The sequence below is a fragment of the Callospermophilus lateralis genome, chromosome 7 (genome assembly GCF_048772815.1).
Source record: "Callospermophilus lateralis isolate mCalLat2 chromosome 7, mCalLat2.hap1, whole genome shotgun sequence".
Lineage (NCBI taxonomy): Eukaryota > Metazoa > Chordata > Mammalia > Rodentia > Sciuridae > Callospermophilus > Callospermophilus lateralis.
The window spans coordinates 127,325,065-127,344,710 of NC_135311.1; the positions used below are offsets into that span (position 1 = coordinate 127,325,065).

Sequence of the window (19,646 nt, forward strand, 5' to 3'; positions counted from 1 at the left end):
AGGGCGGGGGCGCGGCGGGTCGCTCCCTCCCCGCGGGGCGTCCCCTGGGATCCCCGCCCGCCGCTCCGCCTCCGCTCGCGGCCGCCCGCGTCACCTGGCGGCCCTGGGCCCTAGGCGGGCGGCGGGGACCTGGGCCCGGGCCGGGCGGCCGAGATGTCCGCGCCCGGCCGGTGGGCGCCCCTGCTCCTGGGCCTGCTGCTGGCCGCTCCAGGTAAGGGCGCGGGCGGCGGGGAGGGCAGGCGGCGGGTGTCCCCGACCGGGCCGCGGCTCGAGGGAGGGTCAGTGGGCTGCAGCCGCCGCCGCCAAACCGGCTGGGGAACGGCCCTGCCTGCCCGCCCGCCGCGGGGTCGCGGCTTCCCGGGAATAAGCAGCCCAGGATCTTGGAAATGGCCCTGGAAATGCCCTTCCGGGAAGAAATGAGTTTCCCAATTCCAGCCCAGCTCCAGGTGAACCGGGAAGGAGACACAGTGGCAGCTGAAAAGGCATTTATTGCATTTTTCAAGTTTCCTAACGCGCTGTTCCCCTGCGCTCAGGCCACTTTTGACCCACTTTTGAGCGGCTGCGGGACAGAGGTAGCCTTCCCTGCCCCTCCTTTGTGGGTGTCACGCCCCCCGCTAGGAGGATGGAGCTCTGGCAGAGCCTGGGCCCTGCTGTGTGTCACCACCCGCTCCCCCATTGGTAATTAAGGTGGCAGGGTACAAAATACCGAGGACTGGGACCCAGCCACCACTCCAACCAATCTAGGGAGGAGAAGGGCCAGAAATTTCTCCCCCACCCGCATGTCTTTCTAGTTTTAGACTCACAATTAAAAGAGCTGGAAGGGTCCTTGAACACAATCAATTACAAAAGCCAACCTATTTCGAGCAATGTCTTTGTGCTGGACACTACATCATCTTATTTAAAAAGCATTTCAACTCATGAGCTGGATATTCTTTTTCATACGGGGAAATTGAGGCTTAGACCAGTAAGGGAATCTCCCAAGAAGGACAGCAGAGGTGAGGCACGCTGAACTGGGACTCCCGTGGGCAACTGGCACAGGGTGGTGCATCCACTAAGTCACCTCCCAACTCTGCAGCAGTGTTTTTCCAGCTAAGGAGGGACAGTAAATGGGGGAGGTCTATGTTCCCCACACAAACTGGTTGTGTAATCTTAGATTATTTAATATTTGTCTCTGAGCCTAGTGCCCATTCCAGAAGGGGAATGAATGACACCTTACCTTTAGGGTGGCTTGTCCTGAGGGTCATCTGAGGTGTTGTGTATGAAGTGCCAAACCAGGGCCTGGAGCCCTTGAAGTCTCAGTCCCATGTGGCTACTTTAGCTATGAGTTTTCCACTGTGGATGAGCTCAGCCTTTGGACCTGACCTGTCCACAAGTGACTTTATGAGTGACTTGCAGAAGACTGGCCTCCTGCTGGGCACCTGCCAGGCAGTGCTAGAGCTTTGCATAATGGTAGCACCAGTCTAACTATAATCCAGGTCCAGCTAGAGGACACAGGACGGGGTGGAAGCAGGCATCCACATTTGGATCAAAATGTCAGGGGGAGGCAGCCCGGGCTGGGAAGCTGAGTGAGCACCATCAGGAGAATTGGGCCTTCCCTCCCTGATGCCATTCTGCAATGGGAATGGATTTTAGTCATGGCTATGTGACACTTCAGGCCCCATTAAGGCAGGAAGAACTTGTTTCCTTTTGAAACTCCTGGCGTAAGTGATCAACAGGTGCCATTGACTAAGAGTGGTCAGTCAGTGGAAGATTGAGGCTGAACAGGCCCCACGAATACCTAGAGGAGGAGGTAAGGTCAAGAGCTTAGAACTTGGAGTTGGCTAGGTCCGGGACTGAATCCTGATTCCACAACTCATTACCTGAGAGAGCCTTGGTTGTCCCACTTGTGATGTGAGGATCATGATTAGTACCTGCTCCCAAGGGTGTGGCAAAAGAAAATTTGGTTGAAGTGTTTAGCACAGCCTGTCTCGAAGTGAAAATACAATATGGGTCAGCCGCTATTATTATCTTCATCATCCTCATCATCAAAACCACTGCCTCTTGGAGATGTCAGGGAAAATCAGGGACAGCAAACCTAGGGGAGGAAACAGGATCGCGGATTTGTTACTTGTACATCCTGAGCAGGGAGGGCTTACAACCAGGGGTACCCCCCGCAGGAAGCTAGACATGTTAATCACGTGATGATAACAAATTTCCTACACAGGTCAGCCTTAATCAGCATCCTGGTCACATTGCCTCTGCGTTAATTTGAGTCAAGTCTTCCAAAGGTTAGACGGTGAGCATTAGGCAATTCTAGACACCTGGGTCCAAAGACATCTAAAAGAAGGTGGTGGTTTGGGGACAGCAGGAAGGAAGATTTGCCGCAGCCTGGTGAGCTTGTGTTGGGGGGTGTCAGGGAGACATTTGCTGAATGGCCAAGCCAGGCCACACTGGGCAGGGCCTCATATACCTCATATACCTCGATAAGGAACGTGGACTTTATTCCCAGGGCAAAAGAAACTCACGAAACTGGAGAGTGGTATCATCAGGTGTGTATTTCAGAAGAGAAAGGTCAGCAGTTAGGAGGAGGCTGAGGAGGAGGAGGAGAGGCCAGTTAAAGGTGGCCAGAGAACTTGTCACTGAACTTGTCACTGACTGAGATAGGAACATGAAAGAGTGTGACAAAAGCCGGGTAAACGTTTGGGGGAGGATCATCCATCCAGGCAGAGGGAACAGCACATGGAAAGGCCCAGAAGGGGATCCCGGAGGAGGGAGCAAGGGGGGAGGGGCGGGTCAGGTTGGGTAGTGCCCCCGAGGTACCAGTGCAAACTTGGGAGTTTATCTGGAGTGAAATGCACGGAAGTCTCGAGATGGTTTAAGCAGAAGATGGACGTGGCCAGACCTTTTCTTTTCTTTATTTCATTCTTTTTTTCTCCCCATGGTGCTGGTAATCAAACCCAGGGCTTGAACAAGCAGTGCCCCTGGCTTTGATTTTTATTTTTATTTGATTTTTATTTGAACCCTTGCTGCTATACAGAGGGACAAGGTGTTTTGAGAGCCCCCGGATAAGTTGGGGTTCTACCATGAGAGCACTACCCTGTCCTCACAGGAAATGCAGGGCATCTGGTCATGGATGCTGCTCATGTGCTTTTTTTTTTTTGGTACCCAGATTGAACCCAGGGGCACTTAACCACTGAGCCACATCCCCAGCCCTTTTTATATTTTATTTAAAGATAGGGTTTCACTGAGTTGCTTAGGGCCTCACTGAGGCTGGCTTTGAACTCACCATCCTCCTGCCTCAGCCTCCTGAGTGCTGGGATTACAGGCGTGCTCCACCGCACCAAGCCAGCATAGGCTTTTCATGGGAGACTTCTTGTACCTGTCCACAATCTGAGGCCTGCTTGTCCAGCCCATGACCAGGGGTCCCTCGTATGTGTTTATACTGGAAGATGTCCTGTGGATCTTGTCTGAGTCAAGTTCATCTTATGCCTTCCTTCCTGATCTTTCCCTGGCACTGGGAGCCTCACCTGGTTTTTCAGATGAAGGCACAAACCAACCCACTGCCACAGTAGGAAATAAGATCAAAGATTCCTTACTTTTCATATCCTGGTGCAGTGCATCGGGAGGGCAGTCCTCCGTCCCCAGGGGAGGAGAGGCAGGAATGCAGAATCAGGCAGAGAGAAGCAACTGGCAGTGTGTCCAGGGGGGACCATGTTGAGTCCATGGCAAATGGTGCAGTTAAAGGAACGCAGGCCAGTGGAAGTGGGGATCCCGGTCTGCTTGGAGGAAAGGTCCTCTTAAGTTCTTTCCCTGCATTTGGGTGTGTGGCTCTGCTTCTAAGGCCTGGGCAGTGCCCTTGGCCGTTTCATTCCAGTTCCATGGATGGATGACTCAAGTCATCATAATATCCATCCACTCAGCGAGTACTCATCACGCTCCTGCCGAGGGCCGGGACCACCCCAGGCAGGCCCCGGGGACTGTGAGAACAAGAGCCCCTGCTCCTGGGGCTCCTGGGGCTCCTCTCTCCAGAGCCCAGGTCCCACTCCATGGAGCTCTGGGACACTGGGTGCCAGAGTAGACAGAAGCCTCCTTTCGTGGTACAGATGGGACGCTGAGGCCTGGGGGGTGTGGGCGGTGGCTTTTGGTTCTTCAAACTTGGTGAGCAGCTGACCTGTGGTGGCACTCTTCAGCCCTTATTGGCCCGTGTCCAGACCAGCCCAGAGCTCCAGGACTCATGACCTCTTGTCTCCACAGGGAGCTCCCGTCTAGCCCCTCCTCGGAACGTGACGCTGCTCTCCCAGAACTTCAGCGTGTACCTGACGTGGCTCCCTGGGCTTGGCAACCCCCAGAATGTGACCTATTTTGTGGCCTATCAAAGGTGAAGTGAATCTCCGGGCTGCTGGGTGGGAGACCAAGGAGGTGGGTAGCGGCCAGAGGGACTTTCCTGGGGTATCTGCTTGGGGTGCGGCTGATATTCGGTGGTTCTCTGGGTCCCCTGGGAGATAGCACGTGGCAGATGTTTGGGGAGGGGCTCTTGGTAAGGTCGCTGGTAGGAATGATGTTGAATAAACTGCGTGCAGGTGACAGGCCCGTGGGATGGTGGCGGGTCTTGAGAAAAGTTGGAGCAAGCCTTGGGTGGAGCTTGAGGGCATGGGACAAGGCGCTTCTGTACCCCTGTATGAGGTGCTTGGAGTTGTTCCAGCTGGTTAGTGAGGGCAAACATAAGGCCCAGGGACGAGACTCCCTCCTGTAGCCTGCAAAATGCAGCGTTGTTAGGAATCACCATTTCCCCTGGTGCTGGACAGGGCCTGGAGTGCTTCTCAATTTGGAAGCCCAGGCAGTCACTACCAACCCAGAAAAGCAGATGTGCCACCTTTGAACGTAGATATAAATTATATGGAGTTTTTTGTTTGTTTGTTGTTTGAAGGGCTGGGGGTTGAACTCTGGCCTCATGCATGCTACTAGGCAAAGGTCTATCACTGAGCTGTGACCCCAGCACTTTTTAGTTTTTATTCTGAAAAGGGGTCTCTTTAAGTTGCCCAGGCTGGCTTTGAACTTGCAGTCCTCCTGCCTCAGCCTCCCTAGTCGCTGGAATTTCAGGCATGTGCCACTGTGCCCTGCTCCTATAGAGTTCTTTTTTTTTTTTTTTTTGGTAATGAGGATTGAACCCAGAGGTGCTTAACCACTGAGCCACATCCCTAGTTCTTTTTATGTGTTAGTTAGAGACAGGGTCTCACTAAATTGCTTAGGGCCTCAATAAGTTGCTGAGGCTGGCTTTGAACTTGTGATCCTGCTGCCTCAGCCTCCTGAGCCACTGGGATTACAGGCATGCGCCACCGCACCTCACCATGCCCAGCCTATAGAGTTTTTAGTAGGACAGTGAGATGATAGAAGCGGATATGTGGGAAGATTAATCTGGAACTGGTGGTGATGGGGTGAAGCAGGAAGGAGAAGGAGCTATACATCCTCAGGTCCCACCCTGGGCCGGTGCTGCAGGCTTTCGGGGGAATCTTTCTCTCCCAGGACCCTCAGGCAGCACTGTGTCCCCTCACTTTAGAGGTAATAAGATCCATCACAGAGAAGTGCTTTCCTGGCTAGTGGTGGAGCCAGAGGAGGAACCCAACCCATCTGACCACAAAATATGTGCTCTTCCTGTTCCATCATGATCTCTGCCTCTGAGAATCCAGATATGAAGGACAGGACCCTGGCTTGGGCATGCACAGACTGCAGGAGAGCTGGCAAAAGCAAGAACCCGCCAGGAGGCGGGAAGCTCTTCCTTCCTGTGCTGCGCGGCAGGCAGCGTGCCAGCACCTATTTTTTTTTTTTCCTCTTGTTTTATTTTGTTTTTTTTTTTTTTCTGGTACCAGGGAAGGAACTCAGGACCTTGTGCATACTAAGCAAGTGATCTACCTCTGAGCTGCACCCCCAGCCCTGTGTCAGTACATTAAATGTATTTAATTTCACAGTAACCCTGGGAGGACGGGTCCCATTCCCCACTTTACAGAGGAGGAGACTGGGGGGCTGCTGCAGGTGTGTCTCGCTCAAAATCACGCAGTGGGATGCAGTGTATTCTAGTGGGTTCCATCTAGAATAACTTTATTAAGGACTTGCAAGCATCTCCTCTGGACTTTTGCAATATCTTCCTCCTTTTTCTTATGCTTTTCTAAATACCTGTGAGGATTGCAAAATGCTTATACTCTAATTGTTGTTTTTCCCATTTGATAATTGGAATTATTTTATAAAAAGCTATTTCCCCTCATTTAGTATTTGAAACACAGGTTTTCAAATAGGCAAGACAGAATAATTGGTTCCCTATCTTTCCCCAAAGGTGACTAATTAACTTCTTTTACAATTTTTATGAACTTCTTTTATTATTGTTGTTGTAGTTGTTGAGCATATCTAACTGTGTCAGTTCATTTATTGTATTTATTTATTTGGTACCAGGGATTTAACCCAGGGGGAATTGAACCACCGAGCCACAAGCCCACATCTCTTTTATTTTTTATGTTGAGACAGGGTCTTGTTAAGTTGCATGGGTCCTCACTATGCAAGCCAGCTGGGGCTGGCTTTGAACTCATGATCCTCCTGCCCAAGTTGCTGGGATAACAGGTGTGCACCACCATGCCCAGCTGATAATGTTAATTCAATTGTAATTTATTCTCTACTTTGAACCTTGAATTGTCCCATCTTTGGCCAATGCATTTCTTCGAGGTGATTTCTAAGTCTTTTTAACTTTAGCCAGGTACAGTGGCACATGCCTGTAATCCCAACTATTCTGGAGGCTGAGGCAGGAGGATGGCAGACAGGTTCAAGGCCAGCCCACTAACTTAGCAAGACTCTGTCTAAAAACAAAACCAAAAAAAAAAAAAAAACAAAACTGAGTCACTTTAACTTGACTCTGGTAATCTTTGATATCTTTCTCACTGTTTGTTATGACAAGGTGTCCCAAGTTCATCTTGTGAGGTTCCTGACCTAAGATCTGCAGTGAGCCACTTCTCCATTTATTTATTTATTTATTCATTTATTTTTCAAAATATTTTTTAGTTGTAGTTGGACACAATATCTTTATTTATTTTTATGTGGTGCTGAGGGCCTCGCCCATGCCAGCCGAGCGATCTACCACTGAGCCATAACCCAACCCTAAATTCAAGGTCTTCATTTTTTTAAAAAAAAAGGGGGAGAGAGAGAGAGAGAGAGAGAGAGAGAGAGAGAGGATTTTTTTAATATTTATTTTTTAGTTTTCGGCGGACACAACATCTTTGTTTGTACGTGGTGCTGAGGATCGAACCCGGGCCCCACGCATGCCAGGCGAGCGCGCTACCACTTGAGCCACATCCCCAGCCCCACACTTCTCCACTTAATAGGAAAAGATTTTAAAGATCAAAGCTTGGGGCTGGGATTGTGGTTCAGTGGTGGAGCGCTTGCTTAGCATGTGTGAGGCACTGGGTTCAATTCTCAGTGCTGCATATAAATAAATAGATAAATAGATAGATAGATAAATAAATAAATAAATAAAATAAAGATCCATCAACAACTAATAAAAATGTTTTTTAAAAAGATCAAAGTCTGGGCTGGGGATGTGGCTCAAGCAGTAGCGCGCTCGCCTAGCATGCGTGGGGCGCTAGGTTCGATCCTCAGCACCACATACAAACAAAGATGTTGTGTCCGCCGAAAACTAAAAAATAAATATTAAAAAATTCTCTCTCTCTCTCTCTCTCTCTCTCTCTCTCTCTCTCTCTCTCTTTAAAAAAATTTGAAAAAAAAGATCATAGTCTGTGTGCTGGCTATGGGATCTCTAGGTAGCTATGACTTCTATCTTTTCAGGAACAGTGATATACATCCTAGAGGCACCTTTGCCTCCCCTCTCCCTCTCTTTCTGCTCTACCACAGAGCTACGTCCCCAGCACGGTTTGGTTTTTATTTGGAGGCAGGGTCTCGCTCTGCTGCCCATCTGGCCTTGAACTCTGCATCCTCCTGCTCCAGTCTCCCGGGGAGCTGGGGGTTCAGGTGTGAACCATCACCCCCAGCAGGACCGCACCTCTTAACACCGTCACCTTGGGGTTAAGTTCCAACCTGTGCACTTGGAAGGGACATCAACATTCAAACCTTAGCAGTGGCCCTGTCCAAGCCTCCCAGGGGCTCTCCATCACTCCCAGAGCAGACCCAGAGTCCTTAGCAAGACAGTGAGCGCCACCTGGCCTGCCCACCTCCCCTGCCACCCTGCTCTCTGGTCTGTCACGCCTGTCCCCCCCTTGAGCCCTGGGCTTTGACCCCACTGGCCTTCTTGCGGTTCTCTGACCAGGTCAGGCTCCCCTTCCCATTGCGGGGCTTTAGTCCCTGCTGTTCCTTCCCCAGACCTTCAGCGGGGCCCTCCTTCTCCCTGTGGAGATGCCATCTTCCTGGCCTTTTCTGAGCCACCTTTTAGAGCAGCCACTCTGTGTTACCCTGGTTTATCACTGCAGTTACCACCTTCTGTTGGTATGATTATTGTCCTTTGTACCCCTCCCATCAGATGTAAGCCGCCAGGCACAGAACTTCACGTGTCCTGCGTTCCCAGTTCACCCGTGCCGGGGACAATGCCCAGCGTGCGGGGCTCTTCCCACACCTCAGTGTTTTCAGGAGGTTGGAGTCATGGACCTGCACGTTGCCCTCTGAAATCCACACAGCACTGAGCATGGCATACAGCAGGTGGCTCATAAGTGCCTAAATAAATAAACATATGGAAAACATTCACCAGTACTGGCCGTAGCTGCAGCTACGACAGCCCTGTGAGAGAATTGTGGCAGATGAGGCGACTGAGGCTTAGGGTCAGTGACCTGCCTAAGGTCCCAGAGCTAATGAGATGCAGGGCGAGGGTTCCAGCCACTCCCGTCTGCGCTCCCAAGCTGACCTTTCTGCCCCTGTCTCAGCCAGGGGCTGCCTGGCTGGACGAGGGCTGGTGGGTCATCTGGCGATGGATGGGTGAGCAATCTCGGGTTCTCTAAATTCCCTACCCAGAGGCTGAGTCCTCTCTCACCTGCTCCTGTCTCCTCCTCAGCTCTCCCACCCCCAGGAAGTGGCAAAAAGTGAAAAAGTGTGCAGGAACCCGGGCACTGGTGTGTCCCCTGATGTGCCTGAAGAAACAGGACCTGTACAACAAGTTCAAGGCTCGAGTGCAGGCGGCTTCTGGCCGTGTCCGGTCCCCCTGGGTGGAGTCTGCGTCCCTGGATTACCTTTCTGAAGGTAGGTCTGCAGGGGAGGGACGTGGGGGCTTCACTCGGTGGCACTGCCATCCTGATGGTCTGTGCTAGCCACAGTTTTGCAGAGAAAGGAACCAATAGAATCTATGCAGTGACAGGAGAGACTGACTCCAGGTGGCTCCTACCATGGCAGAGGCTGACAAGTCCCACAGTGGCCACCCGCAGTGACTCAGTCCAAGAAACCAGAAGCCTCAGAAAGACAGACCAATCTGAGGCGGAAGACTCAAAAGCCTCCCTTCCCCAGCGGATACAAGTCCCCCTTCAGCCGCAGAAATGCACCTGCTCGCGAAGGGACAGCGGGAGCCAGAGAGGGAATTCCCCTCCTCTTCCCCTTTCCAGTTCCATTCTGGTCCCAGCCTGCTGGGTGGGTCCTCCAGACGCAGTTGGCTGACCTGCATGCCAATCTTCTTTGAAACACCCACCCAGACACGCCCACAAGTATGCTTTCCCAGTTCTATAGGCATCCCTCCATCCAGTCAAGGTGACACTCTGTATGAGTGTCACATCACCTGCCTCCCGCTTCCCTGAAGCAGGGGACACCTGACTGGGGCAGCCCTCCGTGGCCCTGGCTCTGAAGCAAGCCTTGGTGAGAAAGGGCCACCAGGGGCCAGCACAGCTGGGGCCATAGCTGGCTTCATGCAGGGAGTTAGGGGACCTGCAGAGGGGCCAGAACAGCCGCTGCAGCCCCTACAGCGCGCTTCACGGGGCCTCCCTTGGTACTGTTCTTACTCCCATTTTTTTGTTGGCTTCAACTTCCCTAAGAAATTATTTTTTTTAAAAATCGATTTTTTTTCTGTACACTAGAAATTTGGGGGACAAAGAAGATAATTAGGTGGTGGTGGGGGGGAATCCCCCTACCATGCTTATCACCAGCAACCACAAGTGTTCACACTGGGTGAGGAGAGCACTTTTTTCCAATAGATTTTTATTTCTAATCCTCATAGCAAACCTATGAGGTTCATTTGCATGTTTTTAAATATTCAAAGCAAGACTCAAAGAAGCTGGGTGCCTTGTCCGGATGCACTGCTAGTGATTGGTGGGTAGGATGGGAATCTTGATCTTGACCCTGGGTAAGGTGGAGTGACAGGAGGGAGGTGCCCAGAGAGGGTGAACACTCAGGAGCCCACGAAGCTTCACTCTGTCCCCTGCCATCCAGGTTTTCCAAAATGAGAGCAGAATAGGGTTCCAAGCGAGGAGGATGGGGTTTGAATGGAGAATGGCGGGAAAGGTCAGTGGGGAAGGGAGAAGAGAGGATTGGGGTGTACTAGGCTGGGTGGGTGGGTGGATAAAAGGAGGAACAGGTTTGGGTAAGAAGGAAGGATGCACAGGGTAGAGGAGGAGGGATGGGAAATGGGAAGGAAGGAAGGGAGGGAGGAAGGAGGCTGGATGAAGGCCAGATAATGATTAAGAAAGAGGCCAGCAGAGAAGGGGAGACGGGTGTGAAGGCAGGTGTCAGTCAAAGTTCCCCAGAGGACGCCACCACTCGGGCAGCTGTAGGTGTACTAGGAGACTTATGGTGAAGTGGTCCCCAGGAGATCCACGGAGTTCCTGAAAACTTTACATCCATAGCTGCCAGCTCAGACTCACAGGGACAGAGAAAGTAGGAAGTCACGATGGACTTGCCATTTCTCCTGGGAGATGCAAACTGATAAAAACTGTTTGGGGGCCGGATACCTGCTGCCCTTAATGAAAAGGACGAGTGACTCAGAGGGTGGAGCCAGGAACTCAAGGGCAGGACTAGGAGCCAAGCAGAAGGGCTCCCAGGCCTGGACCTCATGGAGTTCTTGTGGCTAGAATTCGAAGCCACTTTGGACCAATGACACCATTCTCTCCTTCCTGTCCCCCATTTGTACGGGAAGGCCTGGGACTGCATCCTGGGCCTCTCCCATCATTCTGTCCTCAAGGTTCAGCAGCCCACAGAGAGGATTTGTGTCCCACTGATGGATCATACTGAGTCTCATCTGCATCTGGTTTCGATGCTGTCGATGAAATTTGGGGATTTGGATTGAGGTTGTAGTGAGATGAGAGCCCTGGGGACCTTATGCATTTAAAAGGGACATGATTTGGGGAGGCTGGAGGAAAGACCACGCATAGTAGGCTGACTGGCCCTCCAAGGACGTTCTGGCCTCTTCCCCGGGACCTGCAGACATGTTGGATGTGTGCACTCTGCAGCAAAAGGAATTTTGAGGTTATGGGTCTTGAACAAGTGAGATTATTCTGGATTGTCCAGATGGATCCACTAACATCCCAAAGTCCTTAAAGCAGAGAACTTTCTGCAGCTAAAGGCAGAAGTCACTGAGCAGCAGGGGAAGTCAGAGGGATTCACAGAGGGTTCAGTTGTGCCGTTCCTGGTTTGGAGATGGGGGCAAGGTGAGAGGAAATGCAGGTGCCTTCAGGAGCTGGGAGAGGCCCTCAGCTGACAAGCAGTGAGGTAACAGGGACCTCAGCTGGTCAAGCTGAGTGACCCTCAAGTGAACTTGCCCCACAGTGTCCATGTGTGAGACCCAGGGCAAAGGTGTGGTCATTTGTTATAACAGCCAACAGGAAACTAATACGTGTGGGCAGGATTCTGAGACCCCAGTGGCATGTAAAGGGCACCCAGGTGGAAGAGACCATGAGTAAGGGCAGGTCTCCTGAGAGCCCAGCCAGGGTATTTCACCCCTCCAAGCCTCAGTGTCCCTTCTGTAGAAAGGGAACGTGAGCCTTCCCTCCAGGGTCAGTGCGAGGTTGTCAGGTGCCTGGTGCACGGAGGTGCTTGGCAGGAGCTAGCGCTGTTCCCCTTCCCAGGGGGCTCTCGGGGCTGGGTGAGGGCAGCGCGGCCCCCGAGGGCTCTGACAGGTCCTGCTGCTTCTTCCAGTGGAACCAGCCCCGCCCACCCTGGTGTTCACCCAGACCAAGAAGATCCTGAGGGTCAACGCCACCTACCAGCTGCCCCCCTGCATGCCCCTTGTGGACCTGACGTACAAGGTGGAATTCTGGAAGGAGGGCACCACAAACAAGGTGGGCAGTCCCTCCCCCGCCCCCAGGCCAGGTTCCCGCCACCTCCACAGCCCAGTGTGCCTCAGGCTCCCGCTGCTCCCTGATCCCGGTGTGCCTGACACCCTGACTCCGGGGGCCTGTCCACAAGTCCTGCCTCATCTTTTTTTTTTTTTTTTGACAAACACTTCCTTTTGTTTTTCCCAATAAAATCTGATAAAAGTATGATGGGCTGCCAGGCTTACTTGTCAGGTCATTGCAGAAAGTACAGATAAGCTCTAAGAAACAATCCGAAGGAGCCCCAGAGATAAATAACCCTGGATAACATACATCCACAAATCACCCTTGGCCATACGCCCAGCTTCAGACCTGACTTCAGTGCAGGCCTGTGAATATGTTTATTTATTTATGGTAAAGGTTGGCAAACTTCCTCTGCACAGGGTCCAGGTAGATATTCTCGGCTGTGTGGGGTCTGGCCCAGTGACTGAACTCTGCAGCCAGAGCTCAAACGCAGCCACAGACAAGGTGGAAATGAATGGGCCTCGCTGGGTTGCTGCAACTGTTTCCAAAATCAGGTGGCAGGAAAGGTGGCACCCAGCGCCTGGTTTGCTGACCCCTGCTCTGGTTCACTCTTTCTTCCACAAAACCAGAACTCACCCCCGCCATCCTAGGGATGTAGCTCTGGGTCCAGCGAGGTTCCGTCTTCCAGAAGCTCCCAAGAATGTCGAAACATCACACACCCGCCCACACCTGTACAATTTTTATGAATCGATTTCAAAATTTAAAAAGTACCTGGTGAATATTCTAGACCAGCGCTGTTCAAAAGAAATATAATGTGAACCACATATGTCATTTTAAATATTACATATTAATAAAATAAATAAAAGGGATTAAATAAAAGGAAACAAGTGACTTTTTTTGTTTGCCTTGGGTGGTGCTGGGACGGAAGCCAGGCCCTCATGCGTGCAGGCCAGTGCTCTACCACGGAGCCGCACCCCAAAGACTTTAGTTTTACTGGCAGATCTTATTTCATCTGATAGAATATTGTCATTTCAACATGAAATTGATATATAAGAATCATGGAGCTGTTTCACCTTTTTTATTCCCTAATTCTTTGGAAGAGGGCGTTTTGTACTTGGGCCAGTTGCTTCAACGGCTTGGTCGCCTCTGATGGCCACCACCTACTTTATTGGTCAGAGCGGCTGGAGACTTTTCTGAGCCTGTAACTGCTGACTGGCCTCACCCCCAAGAGGTTGGGAGGCTCAAGCGAAGAAGGCCTGAGGAATCTGCTTCTCAAAATGGGGACCCACTGGCCCTGGTGGGGCACACCCAGGAGTGACCCCAAAGGACAGGCTGCTTTGGAACTGCAGACATCCCTAATTTGACACTCAGCCAAAAAGAAACAGTGTTGGGAAGTACACCCCCAGACCTGGCCCTCAGTGTAGGAAAAGAAAAGAAGGTTCGGGATCCGCATCCCAACCCGCTTGCCAATGCTCCCCAGCCTGACCGTATGGAATGGGGTCCCCTCAGAAGGTCCATTGTCTCTGTTTCTTTCTCCAAACAGACGGTATATCCAGCCACCCCACATGGCCAGACAGTCCAGGTGCCACTACCGCCAGCCACCAGCAGACGCTACTGTCTCAGTGCCAGAACCATCTACACCTTCATTTCCCCTAAATACAGCAACTTCTCCACGCCCATCTGCTTCTTCCTGGAGGCCCCCGGTAGGTACAAAGTGGTGCTGTCCAGGGGACTTTCCTCTGGGGCCTTGAGAGTTTCATGTTGTAGTGGTTAAAAGTCGGAATCTAGAGACAGACTGGCCCAGGTGAAAGTCCCAGCTCTGCCACACTCCCTGTGTGTCCTCGGCCATTTACATAACCTCTCTGAGCTTTGGTTTCCACAGTCTGTAGGATGGGGTTGTTCTCATGAGGACTGAGTGGGAAGATGGACGGGAAGCACACTGATAGGGGAGTGCCATTGCACGTCTGAGGTAGATGTCATTTTTCCTGCCTAGGACCCATCTGGGCAGTCCTGGTGTTACCGTCACTTCTGCCGCTGCTGCTGGTGGTGGCCTTGGTGGGTATGATCTGGAAGAGTCTTCAGGGAAACCCCTGGTTTCGGCAGTCCAGGATGCCACAGGCCCTGGTATGGCAAATCTGGGGGTGTGCGGCGGGTGGGGAGGAAGGGGGACTGAGAGGCCGGAGGTGGGGCTGGAGTTTGAGTAGCTGGGAGAGGCTGTCCAGATGGTGTCTAAGTTTCCACCATTAGTGATGAATAAAATACCCATCTGCCCCTGAGGGAGAAGTGACTTTAGCTCCTTTTAGTTAAACCACTTTACTAAAGACTTTTTCGGGTGCAGAGAGCTGAGCCCTCAGCCCTGAGACTCTGGAACCATAGCCAGAAGGGGTGGGGGAGACAGGAGCGCCCAAAGCGGGAGACTCAGTGGGCTCCCAGTGCTTAGTCCACAATTTAACCCAGGTCAAGACTTGCCCGGGCCGACCTTGGGGTACTAACCACTCCCTAAGGACCTGGCGGCCAGCGGGGACAGGGAGGAGCTGCAGAGGCCAGATGGGGCGCGCAGCCGTAGGCGAGGCCCAGGAGAAACTCGGGTGGGGTTAGGAGGGATTCTCAGTGTCCCCATATCAGCAGGGTGGCAAGGGAGTCTTTTCAAAGTCCCAACCTTCAGACCTGTGGGAAGTCCTGCTATCCGCCTCAGGTGGGCACAGCAGTGCCTTGCCCCACCGCTCGGCCTGCCTGGACCCCAGCCCCTGGCCCCCTGCGGGTTTTCTCTGCCAGCACACCTGTCAGGGAACAGACACCCCCAGCAGCCCTTACGTCCCTCAGTGACGTCCGAGGGGCCCATGGAGAAATACCCCGGTGCCTCACCCCCAGAGGGGCCACTCTGGGGTGCACCTGCCCTGGCTCCCTGGGTTCCTGGCAGGATCAAGGTCCAGATGCAGACTCCTGCCAACAGTTGTAACAACTCGAGCCCTGCCCCCACCTGTTTCCAGGGGGCCTCATGCTGTGGAAAGCCCCATCACCTTCTCCTCTCTCCCCCTCCCCCTATCAGGACTTTTCTGGATGCAGACGCTCTGTGCTGACCTTCCAGTCCAGTGGACCGGAGTCCCTAGATGACTTATTCCTCTGTCCCCAAAAGGAACTCATCAGAAAGGTCAGGCCGGCCCCCCAGGTCAGGGCCCCAGACGCTCTGAAGGCAGGGTCAGAAGAGAAACTGGCTGAGGACGAAGATGACGATGTCAGCCTCCAGCCCTACATTGAACACCCCTCCTTCCTGGGTCAGGCGCTCCGGGTCTCGGGGCACTCTGAGGCACATGGGTCCGGCGTGGACTCAGGAAGGCCCTGGACACTTGTGGTCCCTGGAGAAGGCTCCTCTGCTTGGGATTCTTCAGACAGGAGCTGGCCCAGCACCGTGTATTCCTCACCCTGGGACGAGGCTGGGTCCTCCAGCTATTTGGCCAAGAAACGGCCGGGTCAAGGGCTTAGCGGGGACCAGCATCCGGAGCTTCTCTCCTACCCAGAATTCCCTGAGGACTTGGGCTCCCTGGGAGAGCCCCTGCAGGGTGACCTCTTCGTGTGGACCACCTGGGGCTCCTCCTCCCCAGGGAGGAATCTGCTCCCCGGGGAGCCCCAGGTTTCTCTTCGGACACTGACCTTCTGCTGGGACAGCAGCCCAGACGAGGAGGAGGAAGAGGAGCAGCAGGAGGAAGAGGAGGGTGAGAGGGAGGCGGAGGTGGAGGGCCAGCTCAGTCCAGGGGACCGGAGCACCGACAGCTCGGGGGCCGAGGGCTGCCAGAGGACCGAGGTCAGGAGTGGGGTGCTGGGGCACTACATGGCCAGGTGAGCTGGGCCTTGGCTGCCCCGCTGCCCTGGAACCCGGACACCAGAGTCCTGAGCCGAGCCTCCCTCCCTGGCTGAAGCAGCAGAGGGTCTCCCGGCACTTCGGGGGTCCCCTCCAGAGGCTGGCTGGCATCTGGGCTGAGTGGTAGGATGCCACCCTCCCTATGAGGCACCAGCGTTAGGCCCAGCTGCAGGAGGGGTGGAGACAGGGTGGGCCGTGATCGGAGGTCTGTTGGGTGTCAGGTCAGAGCAGTGCCCTGGGTGACAGGCAGGGTCAGGTCACTGTGGATGTCAAGGGCTGACACCATCCAGGGATCATCTGGGAGGGAAAGGGATAGTCACACTGGAGGGACATCTGGTGGGCCAGGGTCTCCTGCCTTTCCCAGCCTGGAACTCCCTCGTCCTGCAAGTCTCAGCCTCCTGATTGGCTGATTGGGGAGTCCCTTAGGGTGGGCCTCTGATCAAGATCCAATTGGCTGGGGGAGCGGCAGGGAGGGAAAGGGAAGTTGTCCTTCAGAGCCTGGTTTTCAGAGTCACACACTGCAGACTTTTTAATCTCAGACAGACCTGGATTCGAATCCCTGCTCTGCTGTTTACCAGTTGGGTGGCTGCGTAAGTCCCCCTCATTATCTACCTCAGATTCTCCAGGGGCAGCCACCACCTAGGGGTGGTGAGGCTCAAGGGGATCTCTGATGTGTGTGGCATGGGGCCTGCCACATGACGGGTGCTGCCTCCATAGTGGCTGGCAGGCTCCTCCTTCTACACAGGCTCCAAGGAGACCCCAGACATCCCCCTCAGGTGACCCCTCATCCCAGTGACCAGGAATACCTGCCTTCAAGCCTGTGGCACTTCTACGCCACCCCCCACTTCCACCCCTGCTGGCCCTGCACGTCCAGGCCGGGGGACTGAGCTCACAGAAGCCAGAGCCCCGCCAAGGGCAGCCCCGGCCGCTCCTCTTCCCAGCAGTGGGAGCCCTGCTTCCCACGGCAGGAACCCCCGGGACCCGCCTTGCAGGGGCCCCAGGCAGGGCCTGGACTGCAGGACCCATGATCCCTGTTTTGGACGGCACTTGGGATACTGTGGCCTGCTGTGGCTGTAAAGGGGTCCCAGGTTCCTGCTCTACTGGGAGCAGGTGGCTGTGCTTTCCAGGGAGGAGGGTCTTCAATTCCCCTACCCTCACCAGGATGTGGCCAGGCAGAGCTGAGCAGCCACCCCCAGGATGGTCATTTTTGAGTGTTTCCAGGCTGAGGATCTGGACAGCTGTGACTGGGCAGCTCAGGCCCTGCCCTGAACCTGCGAGGACCTCACTGGGAAGGAGGACCCTCGCGGGCAGCGTACCCAGGGAGCGGCGTTGTGCTGGAGCAGCTGAGGGCACAGTGGTGCGCGGGACTCGCAGTCTGCTGCCAACTGCACACCTATCTCATTTCAGGGACGTTGAGGTCCCGAGTGGCAAAGGCACCTGCCCAAGGTCACCCAGTAGCATTTCCCTAGTGACTGACACCATGTACTCCCAATGGTGACATCCATGGTCTCTGCCCAGCCAAGCCAACCCTTGACCCCTTGGCCATCTCAACAAGATATAGAGGTCTCTGCCAGAATTTCCAAAGGCCAGTAAGCTGGCAGGAGGCCCTCACCAGCGTCCACACGCACACACACACACGGGCACACACACATCTCCCTGGGAATTTGACCTTCAGTGAGACTCATCCACATGATTGTCACCATGGCTCGGGGAAGGCCACAGCTAAGGGTCAGGTCCTGGAGACCCCCGACCCAAGACTGAGCTCCTATCTGGGCCTCCATTGAGATGCTTCATGGAGGTAATTTCAGAAAACTCAAGGTTGTCATGGCTACAGTGTTATCTCAGGCTTGAACAAAATACCCTCTTGATTTCTATTCTTCAATCTTGATGTTTTTAAAAGGGTTTTTCACCCCATGTTGAATTTCTGGGATTTTTCATGACTCTAAATTCCAACTCCTTTCCAGTCTTAACAACAACGACAAAAAACTCAGGAGGCGCAGGGGGATCACCTCCGACATGAGGAAAGGGCACACTACGAGGAAAGTGTGTGTGAGCATCTGACGGTTTACAAGGTTCTCTCGCCTACACAGCAGCTGCGGGTGGGTGGGCCCCCCTGAAGGGCATCAGGGGAAAGGTGTGTCACCTCAGGTTAAAGTGTTATATCGTTCTTTTGAGTGCTGAGAAGATTATATAGTATCTTGATATATTTATATTTATGTCTAATTTTATTCTTTGTATTGTATTTAAATAATACCCTAATGGTGGATGACCCCAAACTGTTTAAATAAAGAGCTGTATTTTTATAGAGAAAAACGTATAATGGAATGGAAATGGGGGTGCTCTATCTTCCCTCACCTCTCAACACTACAGGGGTCTTGGGTTGGGTCACGGGAGCAGACCTGAGACCTGGGTACAGAGCAGCACATGATTCCACGTGACCCCAGGGAAGTGGAGGAACAAGGCGGGGGAGGGGAGCCAGGCACTGGGGTGTGCAATCACACGGGTCCCTCGGTGGGCACCTGGGGCTCCCCGTCCTTGGGGAAGTCGGTGTCAGGCCCCCTTGCCATTCATTGCTCTGCTGGGACAGGAGCTGGGGGATTGGTCACGGGTGCTGCGTGGAGGCTTCCCTGTCCCCCACCCCACCTGGGCAGAGCAGCGGGGTCTGGCAGTCTGGATTGTCATGCTGCTGAGGAAGGCACATGTCCCAGGGCTGGGTAGGGGTCTCCGACAGCCTCTGCCGCAGTGAGGCCGAAGCTGTGCTCCCCTCCCCCACCCGCGGCTCAGCCAGTGGCAACTGTGGCCGGAGGGAGGACACGGAACAGCCTCCGTGTGGCCATGTACACCCACTCATTCCACCTGCTCTCTGTTGGAAAGGGTCCTCCCGCCTCCAGTGACTCTCCCAGAGTCTCACTGTCCCATGTCCAACATTGTGCCTGCCGTTGTCACCATTCACTGGTGGCAGGGTGGGCGCCAGACCTAAGCTGAGCTGACCCGACAAGTCCCTGGCCCTGGGATTCCGAGTCTTCCTGGCTGGCTGGGCCTGAAACGTCACCTTCCTGCCTGCGATGGCCACGGCTTGCACTCAGGAACCGGGAGGCCCAGTCTGCAGAGGAGACAAGAAGGAGGCCATCACATGAGCTGCCAGCATGATCAGTGGCAGACCGTGGGGCCAGTCTATCCCTGAGGTCCAAGGAGCCTTGGCCGTGGCTCCCCTGCATCCTCATTTTAAGTCAGGGCCTTGTCACCCATAACCAAATGTCCTCACCGAGTCACAGTCAGTAAACATCCCAACTTGTGGCCAGGTTCAGGTACCTGCCCCCTTGATCGAATGTACCGTGAAGGCTTTCCAGAAAAGAGGGCAGAGCTTCCTCTCCAGGGGACCCCAACCACCTCCCACCTGGTGCGCTCCTCTGCCAAGTCTCCTTTCAGGCATCTCTTGGCCTGAGTGCTGCCACCTTCTGGACAGCGGTGGGATGGCATGAGTGTTCTAAGGCGGTGCTCAGGACCCTGGAGGGGTGGAGGGAGAAGCCGATGTTATCTCCAGGGACCTCCATTAGGGGAGGGATTATTTT

At 53.8% G+C, this 19,646-nt stretch overlaps 1 protein-coding gene across 1 annotated transcript; it reads left to right on the top strand.

Moving 5' to 3' along the window:
* Positions 1–50: 50 nt before the first annotated feature.
* Ifnlr1 (interferon lambda receptor 1) lies at positions 51–18,359 on the top strand. Its single transcript, XM_076861034.2, has 7 exons — positions 51–211; positions 4,234–4,357; positions 9,017–9,201; positions 12,076–12,218; positions 13,759–13,918; positions 14,209–14,339; positions 15,265–18,359. The coding sequence occupies exons 1-7, from the start codon at positions 154–156 to the stop codon at positions 16,054–16,056; spliced, it is 1,593 nt and encodes a 530-aa protein (XP_076717149.1). The 5' UTR covers positions 51–153; the 3' UTR covers positions 16,057–18,359.
* Positions 18,360–19,646: the final 1,287 nt, after the last annotated feature.